Source organism: Panthera onca, chromosome B1 (assembly GCF_046562875.1).
Source record: "Panthera onca isolate mPanOnc1 chromosome B1, mPanOnc1 haplotype 2, whole genome shotgun sequence".
In the NCBI taxonomy this organism is placed as follows: domain Eukaryota; kingdom Metazoa; phylum Chordata; class Mammalia; order Carnivora; family Felidae; genus Panthera; species Panthera onca.
Genome location: NC_138342.1, coordinates 158,419,641 through 158,436,381, shown reverse-complemented (window position 1 = coordinate 158,436,381; position 16,741 = coordinate 158,419,641). Strand labels below are relative to the sequence as shown.

The window sequence follows — 16,741 nt, the reverse complement described above, 5'->3', positions numbered from 1 at the left end:
TATGCATGTTATCAGTTCACCTCAGTGGACTCCAGGATTGGTGGATTCTTACCCAGCCAGGGGGGCAAAGAAAACAAAGGCAAGCAGAAGATTGCGCTCTGCACGCAGCAGGCAGGCATAGTCTATGCCCACTATTGTCACATTTTGCTGCCACATGGTCTGGCCCAAAGCTCCACATGGGACTTTTCTGTTCAGCAATTGTCTTTTTTCTTGATTATAAATAGTATTTTTGCCTTTCATTGATTTATTCTTTAATTTCCTTTCTACCCCCGTTCCTGTACGTCAAAGGGCTGTGTTTACTCCCTGGAAAGAAATCCAAAGTGGCTCCTGGTGCAACTATTATCGCAAACTCTCAGGTGACCTTCAGCTGGCAAATCTCTCTCGACTAGTTAATCATCAGTTCCCGAGGCAGAATTCTGAGAATTATCTTCAACACCTTTATCTCTTTCACATTAACGCCACCACCCCCCTCCACAATCTCTTGTGCACAACAAAGACAAGGACACTCAAAAGTAGAGTGACTACAATTTATTGTCCAAACTCAGATACTTTTGAGGATGAAGAAGGGCGTTATTAATAACTGTGCAGGCAAAACGAGGCATATTTTCACTGTGCTTGCAAGGAGGGTACTGATAGAAGGAAGACTTGAACTTGGGGAGTGGTGGTGGAAATAAAGCTGAAGATAATATACGGGAAATGTAAATATGAGCAGGTCTCCTGAAGTTTAAGCCGCCTCAATACCTATGTGCCAGGTAAATGTCAGTTTCCCCTCAGCAGCAAGTAACTCTCTATGTGGTCTAGTCTTTATTACTCTTCCTTTCAAATTTTGTTGAGATTTGCTTAGTTCCAAAATAAACGATGCTGTGCAAAGGCACTATTCTATTCCCTTTGACTGGAATGTCTTTTACTCACTTTTGGTTTTTAGGTCAATTGTTACTTCCTCTTGGAAACCTTTCCTGAGCCTTTAAACAGAGTCTATCCCTTTATTCCTGGTTACCATTTGTTTATTTTTGTTACCCCAGGTATCAATCACACTGCAGTATCATCAGTGACTTGATTACGTGGATTTGCTTTGGGGGCTTCATCTATTATGATATTAGGGGGCCCTAGTTTTCCTAGTACAAGTTGACGCTTGGGCAATGCAGAGGTTGGGGGGTGCTGACCCTCACACAGTTGAAAATCTCTGTAGAAGTCTGACTCCCCCAAAACTTAATAGCCAAAGTATTGACTGGGAAGCCTTACCAATTACATAGACAGCTGATTCATCTGTATTTTATATGTTACATGTGTTATATACTGTACTCTTACCATAAAGTAAGCTGGAGAAAATAATATGTTAAGAAAATCATAAGAGAAGATACATTTACAGTACTGTACTTATAGAAAAAGAATCAGCATGTAAGTGGACCCGCACAGTTCAAACCCATGTCAAGGGGTCAGCTATAATTGCTAACAAGTATGCTTAGTAGAACCGCTCGTGGTAGCAGGGTCCCTTGAAGACCTCTCATTTTGATTCTGTAACTATTAAATATTTTATTTACTAAACCGATGAAACCCGAAAACCATTTTAAAAAGTTAATCTTATATCGGAATCAAAATTCCACCCGCACCCTCCAGTACCCACGCGCACAGACACACGTGTCCACACACTCATGCACACGCACATACACAGGGCTCTAGAACTTGGTCTGGAACTAGGGAGCAGGCTGTCTGCTCCCTCCTGTGTTCCCTCCTCCATAAGTTTATCCATAAGGCATTATGGTAGAAAGGAGGGAGGGGAAAACACACACTGTCTCCTTACATAACTCTGTGTGGCAAGGTGGTGGTATTTTCTTGGATGACTTAAGATAATCCTTAATGGCTTCGGTACAGGTAGGGGTGGTGACTATACTCCAAAAGACCTCCCCGACAGAGGGTGCGGGTGATGGGATTGCAAACAGTTACTGTTACAGATCTGCAGTTCCTTGTGGGTTCCAGTTACTTCTGCCACCTGCCCCCCATCTGGCAGCATCTTGACCCTGCTCTCTGACTTCTTTGCCTCACACTGAAGTGGCCCCTGGCAAACCTGTTTTCAATCCACGTACCCTCCCTGGCTAGGGTTAATCCTCTCCATCCTTTGGGAATATGGCAACCTGGGAATGATGCCCCTCTCCTTGGCGTTAGCAGCATGGAGCAAGTCAGCAAACTTATAAACGATGAGGAAATCAAGTGTTAGTGTGCCCAGTGCTCCTGCAGATGATCCAAATGTTAGGAGTAATTCTCTTGGGGCTACTCTCTTTGACTTTGGTGGGAGCGGACCCAGCCATTTCTGATACCTGTACTCCTGCAAAATGTGACTTCCTATTTTCTTATTATTTGATACCTGTAGTCCTGCAAAATGTGACATTCCCATTCTTCTATCAATAGGAAGAGAGAGGACATGGTGCGTGAGTGGGTCGGGGAGCGGTATCCATGCTGATGAAATGCTGCTTCTTGGAAGGTTCCACAAGGAGGTGGGAAAATTAGCTCTTGGCATTATAGCTGGAATAGCTCTGAAATTAGAATGTTGGGGGCACTTCTCTCTCTCTTTTTATAAATCAGCTCTAACTCTTGCCAATTTTAGAAATCCAGAAAAAGTCCACTGTACTCCCAAACATCATTCTGCTACATATATACAACCTCTGTCCTCCATAACCATCCACCTCCAGCAGAAATCAACTCCTTAGAGAAGGGATTGTATTTTATCCTGCTCCGCTGTACCAGAGACACTGGGGGCTTAATAGTCACCGACTACACTAAGCTCTAATAATCACTGTGAAAACTTCCAGAAGTCCCCAACTTTTTTGCAGTGAGAAGGTGCCATGTTTTTTTGCTTGAGCTGTGGACGGCTTGACACAGAACCCAGTGAGGAAGTCCCCCAAGCTGTAGAAGGCAAATAGAAGTGCAAATCCACCCAGAAGCTTTGAGCCAGGTTTTCTCCCCTGGGGCAGGGCAGTCACCTGGTGTCAGGGCAGAGCCAAAGCTCTTGTTCCGGGGACCGCCTCACTAATTGCAGGAGCCTGGTGGCAGGGGTTCCTTACCTTGTGAGAAATCAGAGCACCGGGGAGCCCCAGGAAAAGTGAATGGGGCTTCCCCTTTCACTGGGGCGAGAGGTTTTAGAATGGCCTCAAATGCCTGCTTTAACACAAACACTGGTCTACTACAGACTCATTTCTTTAAAATTTCAATATTGCAAATATGGCCATACATATCCAGGTTTTCTTTTTACTCTTCTAGAAATGAGGTCAAACAGCCTACAGGTGTTTCTGAGTGCTTATATCTCCTGTCAGGCACGATGCGCGAGGGCGTGTGTGTGTGTGTGTGTGTGTGTGCGCGAGCGCTGTCCTTGCTATCAGGGAGGCAAAGCTACAGGAAGTCGTTCCTTGGGAGTGGCCTCCACCACCGTGTTTAATTGTGAGCCATTACTAGGGGAAAGAAATTCTCTTCATTTCCCAGGGTGACTTTTTGTGTCCTCCTAGTCTCGCATTTGGTCTTACCTCATGCTTTTGCTACTAAAACCACTGAACCGTCGAGGCACCCTAAAAACAGGTAACGTGTCATTACACTACCATGTCCACTTTCTGATCTTCACCCCAAAAGCACCCACGGCGCCATACCATTCAAACAAAGCGAACAGGGGCGCCTGGGTGGCGCAGTCGGTTAAGCGTCCGACTTCAGCCAGGTCACGATCTCGCGGTCTGTGGGTTCGAGCCCCGCGTCAGGCTCTGGGCTGATGGCTCGGAGCCTGGAGCATGTTTCCGATTCTGTGTCTCCCTCTCTCTCTGCCCCTCCCCCGTTCATGCTCTGTCTCTCTCTGTCCCAAAAATAAATAAAAAACGTTGAAAAAAAGAAAAAAAAAATTCAAACAAAGCGAACAAACAAAAAACAGAAGAAAAAAATCGTTGAAATACTCTATCTGGGGTGAGCTCACATGCCAAAATATGTGTCCTTTTGTAAATTCTTGGGTAAGATTACTTATATTTCCAATTCCAGTTTAAGCATTTGGTCAGGGATATTCACATGACAGTGTAATTGGAAAAAGAGATGAGTGTTTGCCTTTGGTTTCATTTTATTGCTTCTTGGAAGAAAGCTCCATATAATAATTTTCTGGTCCAGTTCTCTACTCTCCGACTAAGGGGTGGGGAGGGGTGCAGGCGCTGGGGGAGGGGCAGAGGGAAGGCTGTGCCACATCCACATCATTTTCTTATTGCAATATATGTGGCGGTGGGGGGAGTCTCTGAAATGACATTTTGATTCCCTTGCCGAAACAGCTTCATTTTTTTAAAGTTTATTAATTTTGAGACAGAGTGAGGGTGCTCACGAGTGGGAGAGGGGCAGAGAGAGAGAGAGAGGGAGAGAATTCCAAGCAGGCTCCATGCTGTCAGCACAGAGCCCTACATGCGGCTCAATACCTCGAACCATGAGATCATGACCTGAGCCAAAATCAAGAGTCAAGACGCTCAACCGAACGAGCCTCCCAAGTACCCCTGGAGCACCTAGACTTTATAAAAAATTATCAAAACCTGATCAGAGAGGATGAAAAAAAAGGTCCCCCAGAAAGCTCCTGTAGAAATGTAACAACAACAAGAACCCCAAATTTCTTTCAAATTGAAGTTTGGGAAAAGAGACATGCTTTCTGAGAATGATCAGTGCTGGTTTCCTGCCCTCCGAAGGGGGTCAACAGTAAAGGAGGTTAAGTCTAGCATTGAGCCAGCTGCTTAAATACCCTTGATCCTGGAGGAGGAGCCTAAGGGGTTCTACCAGAAAATAGTTCTGGCAGCCCCAACTTCATGCCATTGCCTTTCTGTGAGGCTAGTATAATTCCTGTTCCTGTGACGTCACTAAGCATCCTCTAATCTGTGAACGGGGCAGTGTGTGAAACCTCTTTGTCCTATCTATGCCAGGTACAGCTGGAAGGAAGCTGCTTAAGGTAATGACTTCAAAGTAGGGAAAAATATCTGATTTAGTCACTCTTACAGACTTCTCCCCTACCCCTCTTATACTATAGCAATAATGGAAAATGTATCCTGGGCCTGGAAATCATTGAGGTACCGCCCTTACACCTTTCCTTGCCTGGCTAATTTCTACTGATGTTTTAGAATCAGGTCAAGTGACATCTCTGGGAATCCACTCCCTTCACACCCCATTTGTAAATCCTTAGACTAGATTAGGGGTCATTTTCTTTTTTTTTTTTTTTCCCATTGTTTTCTATGAGATCCCACACTTGAGTTGCAAAGTCATCCTGTCTTCCCAAATTTGGGCCCCTCCCTGTCCGTTTCATGGTGTATTTCCATTATTAGGCATAAGCCTCATCTCTCTCCAAACATGCCTTACTAGATTCATGGATAATATACCTAATTGTGCCTTAAGGTAGGGATTGTGATGTCATATCAAAACACATGATAAGCCAGACAATCTACACCCTAAGTCAAGCTTACTGACTTTTCTTGGTGTTCATTTTCAAATCTATTAAAGTTCGGATACTTCTATAATTGTTTGCCATAAAGGACTGGGGTGACGATTAGAGCACATACTGTAGGTAGAATGCTTTGTCAAATGTTACGTGTAGCAATTAGGAAAAGAATACGTATTTTGTCATCGTTTAGATTTTTGTATCTCTGTGTAACGTGCAATCCCACAACATCCCTATAAGGCAGAGATCAACTGTTTTTCAGACGAGGACACATCTGAGTTACAAAGAGTCTTATGAACTTACCTAAGGTCATGTGGATAGTGAAACTTAGATCTGAACCCAGGGCTTCTGATGCCTGAGCTCACACGCCTAGCCACTGAGCTGAGGAAACAGATTCAGCAATTTAGTGGAACCTGTTTCCAGTCTTTGTTCTCTCAATTCTATAATGCAACAAAGCAATTTACCCAATGTACTTCTCAGGAAAGTTCAACTTGATCCTGCCTTTCTGCCTCTCCTAATTTTCCACACTCATACAGACCAATTCCAGAGGATGCCTCTTTACAGGGGCCAAGAAGTGGAGTGCAAAGTCAGAAAGTGGTTTCCGTAAAGTCTCACACATCAGGAAGAGACGGCATCCTTTAGTTTGTGAGCACTGGAATTGTGGTCCGATATCTGGAAGTCAAATCCCAGCTCAGCCGGTAAGGTAACACGCCCTTGGAAATCTTCTCTGCTTCTTGGAACCTTCATTTTTTTAGATTTTATTTTTCCCCTCATCTCTAAAATTGGTACAAAATCCTCTTCCTTTGAACATTAAAAACCAAATGAGTCAACGCATGGGAGAGCACTTTGCAAGTTACAATGAAACAGAGGTAATTATTACTTTTCCAGGAATGCAAAGTCTTTGGCCAGCACACCATTTAATACGTATATATGTACAAAAAGTCAACAGAGTTAATTTCCTAAGCATTATGAGCAACCAAAGGTCCAGATTGCTGCTGGAGGTTGGAAACGATTCATTAGAATGATTGTTCAAGTCTGAAAGTATAGACAGAGCAGGGACATTGAGGAAGAGTGACATCATTCCATTTAGCAGAAAGTACAAAGTGATCTTGGAGGCTTCCCAGCAATAGAAGTAGGACCTCCCAAGAGAGACCGGGTACATTCAGTTCATACTGTGAACCACCTTACTTAAAACCTACCCAAAATTCAAAAGATAACCATCGGAGCCTATTTGAATACAGGGAGTTATTTTAAGCCTGTGATTCATTCCACACAGTCCCGTCTCTGGGAATCTGGTACTGAATTTGGATCAATGGGATCAGTGACAGTTCCGCTAAATCATCAACCTGTTATGCCAGGGATGTAACTCAGAAAAAAGCAACAGATATATCTCCTCAATAGGAAAATGGAATAGATTTTAAATATGGCACAAAGTTGGGAATATTTGACTGCAATTCTGTGTGTGCAAGTGATGGAAAGTCAGAGGTTAAGGAGACAGAGCAGTGCTGTTCCAGGTCTGTGGACTTTGAGAAAACCAGGCCACTCTGAGCACAGGTTCAGAATGACAGAAAGGCAGCGTAGGATGAAAATGAGTTTTTAAGTGACATTACAAAGGAAAGATGACACTAGATAGCTATGTAAGTGGCCTTCTGATGAATCACAGGATTAAAAGCTGAAGAACTTAGAGCCAAGCAGCATCCTGGCAGGGATGGAAAAAATTCACCAAGTTTAAGAAAAGTTGTAGAAAGGAATTTGCTATTTTTAGTGGAGTTTTTTGTTTGTTTTGTTTTTTGTGAGTTGTTTGGAGCTTCTCAAAAGGGAGTGAGGACAAATGAGCAGTAGCCTGGAGATTGGCCATTTTCTTAAGAGGCAGGAACATCTGGGAAGGTTTTAGCAACATGAAAAGGAACATGTGCTGCTTACAATTGCATTTTATCCTCAGTTTACTAGGAAAAGGCACACCTCCTAGATAGGAAGTCTTGGATGAACTAGCTGTTCCTGCTTCTATCTTCCTGGACAGCAGTAATAAACACACACCTTAGTTCCAGATGGAGAAACCAAACTGGTTACCTTCACAAAGCTAGTGGTGTGGTCCAGGAAATGACCACCTCAGGCCAAACCTGTCTTTCCAGGTCTGTGGGGTCTGGCATGTTTTTAATGTATTTCTCCTTCCTACTTTTCAATTGCAAGATACCTCAAGTGGTATTTCCCACATAAGTCCTTGTCTGTTTAATGCCTGTTGGCACATTCTGGCTCTGACCTCCTAAGCGGCAGTTTCTGGTAAGAGACGGGGATTGAGGTGAATTGTAAACTGGGTGCCTTTGAAAATGTGCACTAGCCCTAGGTTGCTTCTCATGTCATGAGGTAGAAGTACACTGGGTTTGAGAAGACAGATCTGAACGCAGACTCAGTGCATGGACCATAAGGAGAAGGGAACAGGAGGTGAAGGTTTGCATAAGGCCGTGTTTCAGGCAGGCTGACTGGATCCTGCCTCATCCTTGATATATGTATAAGGGACCCTGACCTAAACTTTTAAACAAGTATGATTTCTTCTATAAACCAACCAAAGGGATAAAAAAGAGGTGATTCTTATCCAGGAAACTCCCATTTCTAGGTTTGCTTAACTGAGATTCTAAATAAACTCTCCCACTCCCTTCTGCTCCTTGGTTGCCCCTGTTTGCACATGGAGATGTTTAGACCACAGCATGCCTTCAGGTGTGCAGACAAGGGATCTAGTTCTACAGGACTAAGGAAATAGCAAGGCCTATTCGAGAACCCTCTTGAGAGCCTTGCCAATAGCCAGCTAGCAGAACCTTTTCTTCCATTCCGCCCAAGCTCTCTCGAGCAGAAAGTTAAAACCACTGGGCACCAACAAATCCTTTTATGGAGACAGCTATCAGAATCTGTTCAAACCATCTGCTTCTCTGGCTGTTTTTCCTTCCAGTGTTTTTCCTTCATGTGTTCTTTTCTCACAACAACAACAACAACAAAAATCTAGTCTAAAATAATCAAGATGTTAAGACTGAAAATGCCAGAGGTATATATATCCAGTTTAGGAGAGAAATTGCTTTCTAAAGAGGAGTGAAGTTTCTCTTGTGTGGAGGCAAGCAACATTTCCACAAATATTATACTTGCGCCAAGAAAACAACCCACTACTTTCATTAAAAGACTGCGACAAGATTTGTATTTGTTCATGTAATTGAATTTAATGCTGCTGAAATCTGTCAGATCTGAAAGCTATTGCAACGCAGACGGTATTTTTACTGGAGGAAAATTAGCTGAGACATCCTCTCTCAGCCTGGAGCAGGGCTTCTGCTGACCTGAAGAGGTGACAGGTCCGTCATTTTCAGGATGTGCACAAGGTCTGCCACCGAAGAGCACCTCCTGGAATGTTTTTTGTTTTGTTTTGAGAAGAGGAGTATGCGAGGTGGTCAGTGTTTATGGAGACGCCCTGCTAATGACCTGCCCACCGATTCACTTTTATATTTGGCGTCTGCGGTCTAGATGTCGGTGAGCTAGATTAGCTACCCAAAATTGTGGAACTGGCTATGGGTGTTTTCATTTTGGCCAATAGTTGTGCAACTGGTTTTTCCCTCCATATGGTCAAGTAATGCAAATCTCAGCTATAGCTCTCCCTGTCAGATTATCTTAACAAACTCCAGATTTTCAGCAACCCCTCCGGCCCACATTTAAGATGTCATGAATATGCCGCCCTTTTCTGTCTCTCACCTGGGTTCACCTTGGTTGATGGACATATAAATCTCCCAAGAATTCTCTTCTGGGATGGCGCCATGTGGTATGAGCAAACTCACCCCTAAAACAGAAAAAGCCAAGAGGTTATCTGCAGAGTTTCCGATTATCCTGAAGCACTCAGCTGAGCACTGTGAGGTGCTCATACAGACACACAGCACACAAATATCACAGCAATTTATGAAATCCTGATCGTCCTTGGGAAGTTTAAATGGAGAAATTGTGGTTTCCCAACAGTGACATAAAAGAGGACCATGTTATTCGTCTGTGTAGTCAAGTTAGTTTTTTCGTTAGGGCCTTCCAAGTGTTTTTAAAAATTCTCTTAAAAGACTGGGTGTCCAGAGACCAGGCACGAGCAAAAGTATCTGAGAATGTAAGAGTTTATCAGTGTATCAGTTAATCCATTGCTAAATTTACAAAGGTATTGCTATGTCGTGTCTCTATCCAGTCACTTCCTAAAAAGGTGTCTGAGATGATGGGCGAGCCATCTAATGCTTTGCGAAGGCCTGGTATGAAACTGTCTTAGAATTATGCACCTTAAAGTAAGTTTAAAGAGGCGATCAACAGAGTACTGCCTTTTGTTAAGAAAACTGCAGGAAAAAGGAAAAAAAGCATGGATAAACTTAGGGACCCCGTAGGTTGTTGTATAGCCAGTATTTGATCCTATGTTTGCAAACAGAAGCTAAAATAGATGACAGGTAAAAGGCGACGTAACCGTATTCACACTGGTGTCAAATCGGAAAAGACTCAGTAGCCTAACTTCAGTAAAATCCCATCACCCAGGCCCAGGAAGGCACATCACACTGCACTTGAAAGGGCCCCTTCTCTCCACTTGCCTCCTGCGAAGTCACTATTTCACACTGGCCGAGAGAGGGGAGTCCCAAGAGGGCAGAGAATCTCTTTAACGTAGCTTCTTGTTTATAAAAAGAAATGAAATAGGGACACAGTAAGATCACAAAATAAAATCTCAGGGCATCCTCCTATTCTTTGAATAATGCAGTTCTCACTTTCTCGCCCTTCATTAGAGCTAATGTAATTGCACAGAAAGCTTTCAGGTTGCCGATGGTAATTTACATCCAGAGATGGCAGTCGTTCCTGATAGCCTTCTGTGTGCCTGTTAGCCGCGGCAGAATCAAGGAATGCAAGGACGCGTTGCAAAACAAGTTATTTGTGATGAACATTTATGAGCATTATTCAGTAACATGCTAGTTATCATCAGTATCTTTTGCCAGCACTAAGAATGAGGCACGTTTAAATCTTGCTTACAGCTTTTCAGCAAGAGTATCCATTTATATGCTGGGCTTTGATGTCCATGGAACTGTAATTGCCATACTTAGAAGCCTCTGATCAGGTTCCTCTTTTATTTCCCATCCTTTTTTCAAATGCAGTTGCTAAATGAAGTGGACTCCAGGACATCTTTCTCTTCTGCTGAGCAGAAGTTGTAATGCACAGGCTACTCAGTGTGTGTGGCTGTCAGTCTGAATATACACCCTAGACATTCTGTATTCTCCCTCAGTCTGACACAGCGCTTGTTCTCAGGTGCCTCCCTTTTGGCTTATCTAGGCCCTTATGGCAACAGAGACATTCAGCCCTTATTCTTTAGATACAGAGGCAAGGGTGGCTATCCTCAAGCAATGATGCCACCTTAGGCAATTGACTGCAAAGATGAACTTCATTGTGTTCTCATTTTTCTTGTCCTGTTTTCTCTTTTAGTGAAGTACAGTTCCCATGCAATAAATTGTACCCATTGTGAAAGTACAAACTGATGAGTTTCTGACACGAATACTGTCATGTAATCACCACCATAATCAAGATACAGAACGCTGCCTCTGTCCAGGGTTGCCTTGTGCCCCCTGTATAGTCAATTCTTCGACTGCCACCCCAAATAATCACTTTGTGTTTTCTGACACGTTGATTAATTCGCCTTTTCTAAACTTTGAAATAAATCCTATAGTGTGTTTAAAATAAAAAAGCAATGATGGCTTATTACATCAATAACGTTGCACACTGCCTGGCACAAAGTAGGCATTTGAAACACAAATCCTGAATATATGAGGGATTAGGATCCAGAACTTTTTTTTAAAAAAAGCCAGGAGGCACTTGGGTGGCTCAGTTGGTTGGGCATCCAGCTCTTGATATGGGCTCAGCTCATTCTCGGTTCGTGAGATTGAGCCCTGTGTGGGGCTCTTTGCTGATGACAAGAACCTGCTTGGGATTCTCTCCTTCTCTCTGTGCCCCTCCCTCACTGTCCCTCTTCTGCTCATGCTCTCTCTCTCAAAAAAAAAAAAAAAAAAAAAAAAAAAAAAGTTTTTATTTTTTTAAGCCAGATTCTGAGACATAATCTTTTCTTGAGCTCATCAGTGCCTGACAGTCAACTCCCAGATCAAATCAGAATAAATATGTGTGTGGACTTTTGAGAAAGGGATGAACAGATCGTATCTCATTCAAGTGTTCAGATTGAAACACTATTCATGATACTCCTAAATACGACCTGAGTCTACAGGATCCTTAGCACTTTAAACTATGTCATCTATCCTTCAATCAGAAATTTTATGATTATCTTTCAAACATACTTCTCCTACTTAAACATGCAAACTGTCAATGGAGATAGAAGACAGTCATACACAGAGGCAGGATTGTGGTTGGTGGTAAGTTTTATCTTAAGAAGGAGAGGCATGGTGGGGAATCTTTATGTCTGTGTCCATTTTCTTTCTTTCTTTCCTAAGTTTATTTCTTTTTGACAGAGAGAGAAAGCATGAACAGGGGAGGAGCAGAGAGAAAGGGAGAGAGAAAATCCTAAGCAGGCTCTGTGCTGTCAGTGCAGAGCCCAAGGAAGGGCTTGAGCTCACAACTCGCGAGATTATGACATGAGCTGAGGTCAAGAGTTGGAAGCCTGATGGGGCCACCCAACTGACCCAAGGAGTGCCCATTTTCAGTATGTCACTCACCAGTTATCTCTGATTACAAAAATATACTCTCCCCCAAACTCCGCCTGCTACCCCAACAGCGTTTTGATATGACAACAGAACCACTTGAGTTTCTCGTTTCATATTTTGCATAATAAATGATTTCTACAGCGAGGGGACCATCCCAACCTTTTTGAAAAATCATTGCCAGGCACCATACGATAATTCGGGATGGATGGCATTAGAACAATTTAATTGCTATGTCTTGCTTCTTTACACTTTAGTCCCCTAGGGCATATTTTGCATTTATGTTCTGCAAATAACAGAGCATATGTTTCAATTCCCCACACTTATTTTTCCTCAAACTCATTCCCAGTGAACAGCTTCAATCTTGTCCAGGGCTTCCTTGTGAAACTCTAAAAATGCCTCTTCACAGAGGAAATGTTTGGGAATCAGACAGTGCTATCAGAACTTTTAGTTTTCAGGGTACCTGCGGGGCTCAGTTGGTTAAGCATTGGACTCTTGGTTTTGGTTTGGGTCATGATCTTGCAGTTCATGCGTTTGAGTCCCACTTTGGGCTCTGTGCTGACAGTGTGGAGCCTAACTGGGATTCTCCCTCTCTGCCCCTTTTCTGCTCTTTCTCTCTCTCACTCTCAAAACAAGTCAACATTTTCTTTTTTTTTTTTTTAAAGAAAAGAACTTTCAGTTTTCAACACAAGTGCTTCTCAAGTCAAAGGGGAAGAAAAAGAAAAATCTGTTTTATGATTTTATCTTTCTTTGATGAACATTAAAGCCAATGAATGGGTTGATCTTGGCCCACCCTCCACATATGTGTAAACAAACACAATGATGGGAAGAGAGAGGAAGGGTGTGGGCCGACTGATTGAACCAATAACTACCTGGGGCCTCCCAAGTGCCACCTACTAGGTTAGGTGCCACCTTCACCTAATAGGAAGTGAAGATAAGACAAAATGCAATTTTCTATGATTCTGATGAATATTTCCTATCCTTAGGGAGGGGGTTGCATCATTTTCTTTCTTCAGAACCCACACTTCCAGTTTATAGATTCCTCCAAGAAGAGTGCTTGGTAAGTAGGGCTGACCGACTCCTTCTGCATTGAGGCTCCTGACTGCCAATTATGACCAGGGAGGATTACATCACACAATGACGCAATCGTTCTCCATATTTAAATGGAGATTCTTACTATGTCTTAAACCACTGACCAAAGAAGATTTCGAGAATTCCAAGTCTAGAAAAGAAAATCATGAGTAGGGCTGCATTTGAGGGCGATTTTTAAGGAAGCAACTGACGTAGGAGAACAAGACAACACTTATCAACGTAAAACATGGTGTCAAGTCACTAAGCTACCGTCAGGCCAGTTAGCTGGAATGGTGGCTTCGGGCTAGTCCTCGTACAGATTTCATTTTAGAGGACAAAATGATTGATTTGGAGAGGGCAGTCAGCTGGACCTCAGGGAGAAGTCTGTCGAGGCCCCCGATGGTCCTGACTCAGTGCGGTCTGGTGGTTCTAGAACACAGATGCAGAATCCTCTTTCCTGTCAGTGGCCAACGGCGATGATTCATTGCACTACCTAACTCTTGTTGCTTAGAAATCAGAGGAGACATTACCCTCTTCTGCCAGCCAGTTAGGTCTCAGATGGAAACTAATCCATTGATAGGATGTCATGTTAAAGTGCACTGGCCTGTACACCTTAAGTAGCCTTGTCAAAACATTAAGAAACTCTCCCCTCTAACCAAAAGGAAGAAGAAAATTCTTGAGAACTAATTGTACTCATTGTACATTGTACAATTACAATGTACATTGTACTAATGTACCAAGACATTGTACTAATGTACCAAGGCATGGTATAGCCTTGGAACTGAAGTTTGCTTTCAAAAGGGCAACTCCATAATGAACCTTTATCATTGCTTGTCATAAAGTAACATCACAGCAAGGTCTATGGACACTAATACTATGTATTGGGTCAGTTACTGTAAATCGAGTAGACTTCTGGAATCACCGTATTTGTAGCTATGACACAAGGATGATAAACATCTTTAAAAATGGAACTTATGGGACATAATTGTGCAAATTTAAAATGCTGAAACAGATCGGAAAGACACAAACGCACACTTACCACCCACCTGTATTTGGCATGACTAAGCGTCCTCCCAAGTGGCCAAAGACACCAGTGGTCCTCAGTTCTGTCCTTGTGGGAAGTGATGATAGATTCTGGATGTAGGGTGTTTTATTTCTGGGGTGCATTGTACTAAAGCTACGGTTGTTTCCATGGGGAAAAGTCCCGGAATGATTCTTGCCATGGTACTCAGCTCTTTCAGACACTCCCAGGGAAACCATGAATGAGCTCTGAACTTTGACTTTGATGTCGGACAAAGGGTTGAAGAGCGAAGACTCTGTCATGAGTTCTTTGTCCAGTGGGTCCTGTAGGCAGATGGGCCCGCTGTATGTTCGGCTGACCGTGAGGTCTGGTTGCATGGAGGAATTCAGAAGCAGGGGGTTCCCTGGTGAAGGAAAATCGATCTGTCACTCGGAAACGAAAAGGCGTCACAGTTACCCCCTCGTCTCTGCCTCTACTAACTGCACAACCGCCTGTGAGCTTGCCAGCCGCCCTTCAGGCCCATGCTGAGTGTCTACGGCAGCTCTCACAGGCCAGTCAACGGTGACCAGAGACTTGGAATGGGGAGCTCTGGCTCTCACAGCGGGTTCTCTGAATGCCGCTGACCACAATCACTCATTCTCCAGAGTTCCTGGCATGCTATCTTTTCAAAACAAGTATTTCTGGCACTGTGTCAGGCAACTGACTACGGTATTATTGTTTATGTGATTATTTTAACTGGCAGAGAGAAGCTTCAAGAAAAAAAAAGGGAAAAATGTTTTGCAATCCAGTTTGGAGCAAAAATAACATCTGTTCATTTTAAATGGTAAAAGGTGACACAGCACGGTGACGAGGTAGTGCTGTTTATAACCAGAGAGGCGTTGGTGACAGCCCGTCTCACGTGGAATTCTGGGCAGTTTGTGGAGCCGGGAGAGGAAATGATGTGTCCTCAGAACAAAAGGGTCAGGGGACCATGCGGATCATATCACTCCATGTCTGAGTATATGTCACTCTGCGAGGGAAAGGAGGCACCACATGGGACAGCGAGGCTCCGATTCTACGTGGGGAGCAGCTTAGAAGGGCTTCCTTTCTGTCTCAAAACAAACGAAAAAAAAATCTTTACAAAACCATGAGAAATTGGACTTTCATCGGCTGGGGCTCACCGATCTTTTTCTCAGCCTAATATTAAAAAGAAATGCTGTGATATTTTCTTGTGATGAAATAATCCCATTTATTAGTGAATAACGAAATAACCCTCAGTCCCAAACCTCCCACCCATATCAGTCCGTCAATGTGACTTCTCAAATTGAAACCCAAACCATATTAAACAATTTTCCTTTGGGGGCCTGACAAAATGTTTAAAGTATATTTTTGAAAATGTTGCAATTCCAGGCCATATTGTATTGTTTTTCCATCTTCATAATTTGTAGCAATGCCAGTAGGAAATCTATAACCCTGACTTTCCCAACCTCTTGTTCTGATGCTCGAAGAATCCAAAGTCAGAGAGGACTTTGTAGATCTAAAGGCTCCTTGATGAGGCTTTTTTTTTTCCCCCATGCTGGATGTTCTCGTGTCAAGACATAGGCACAATCAAGGAGCTGAGCTTTTTAATGGAACTGCACTGAATTCTACAGGCATCAGCCTTGTTCTTGTTTTGGTTTTCCCAGGCAAGGCAGGGGACGTAAGAACCGTGTCACAACTGAAAAGCATTCAGGTCTCAGGCCCTTCCGCTGAGACCTGAAAAATCGCATCCCTGAGGCTCATGGCTATTTTATCTCAAACCTTCACCTTCTGAAGTTTAGCTTTTGGCCACTCTTAAAAGACCCTCCCAGCTTATGGAAAAGACCCTCCAAGTTTATGGGAAGCCAAGCAGCAAAAATGTTGCCTAGAGTTACACTGAAGTCTAACTTAAGGAGAAAATGCCTGATTATAAAAGTATGTACATATGATAAAAGTCCATGGTTGAAGAGAGTCGGCGTATCAGGGACAACGACCTGATCACCCCACAGTTCATTTTGGAAATCCTTTTGAAACTTCCTGGTCAACTCCATGGCCTTCTGTTTAAAAGTCTGTTTGCCTTCCTGGGGTTCCAGCTCTATGTGCCCAGAAAGGGAGGTCTCTACAACAATGCGGGGTGCAAATCATCGGAGCATCAAGGTGAGGTGCATCATCACAATGAACGTAGGATAGAGTAGAATTTGAATAAAGGATTTTTGCTTTTATCACTAGCTTTGGGATATTCTTGGTTGAAAATAAAAACAAAATGGTAAAGGAAGTTTGGAAAGGCTATATATTCTTTTCGAGAGTCACAATACATGCAAGCTCTAAGGAGACCCGCAAGATGGAGATGTGTTTGAGCTTACCCAAGTCAGCATTCTCCAAATGCTTCGGCGAGGGAACCACCCCCTCACCTGCTGCTCTATGGAACACACTGGCATCCTGTGCCAAAGTAAGAGGAAACCACTAGCTTCTAGACTGATACTCGCTACATTCGTTGAGCACCTTCCATAAACCAAGGGCTTTTAATCCTTGTCATTC

General features: G+C 43.2%; 1 protein-coding gene across 9 annotated transcripts in view; it reads right to left on the bottom strand.

Annotated features, from left to right (window-relative positions):
* UNC5D (unc-5 netrin receptor D) overlaps positions 1-16,741 on the bottom strand; it is a 554,978-nt gene that overhangs the window by 48,098 nt on the left and 490,139 nt on the right. For all 9 annotated transcript variants that reach the window (XM_060653615.3, XM_060653618.3, XM_060653617.3 and 6 more), the window contains 2 exons: positions 14,232-14,609; positions 9,161-9,245 (listed from right to left, as the gene is read on the bottom strand). In XM_060653615.3, coding sequence (XP_060509598.1) covers positions 9,161-9,245; positions 14,232-14,609 — 463 coding nt within the window. The remainder of the gene's footprint in view (positions 1-9,160; positions 9,246-14,231; positions 14,610-16,741) is intronic.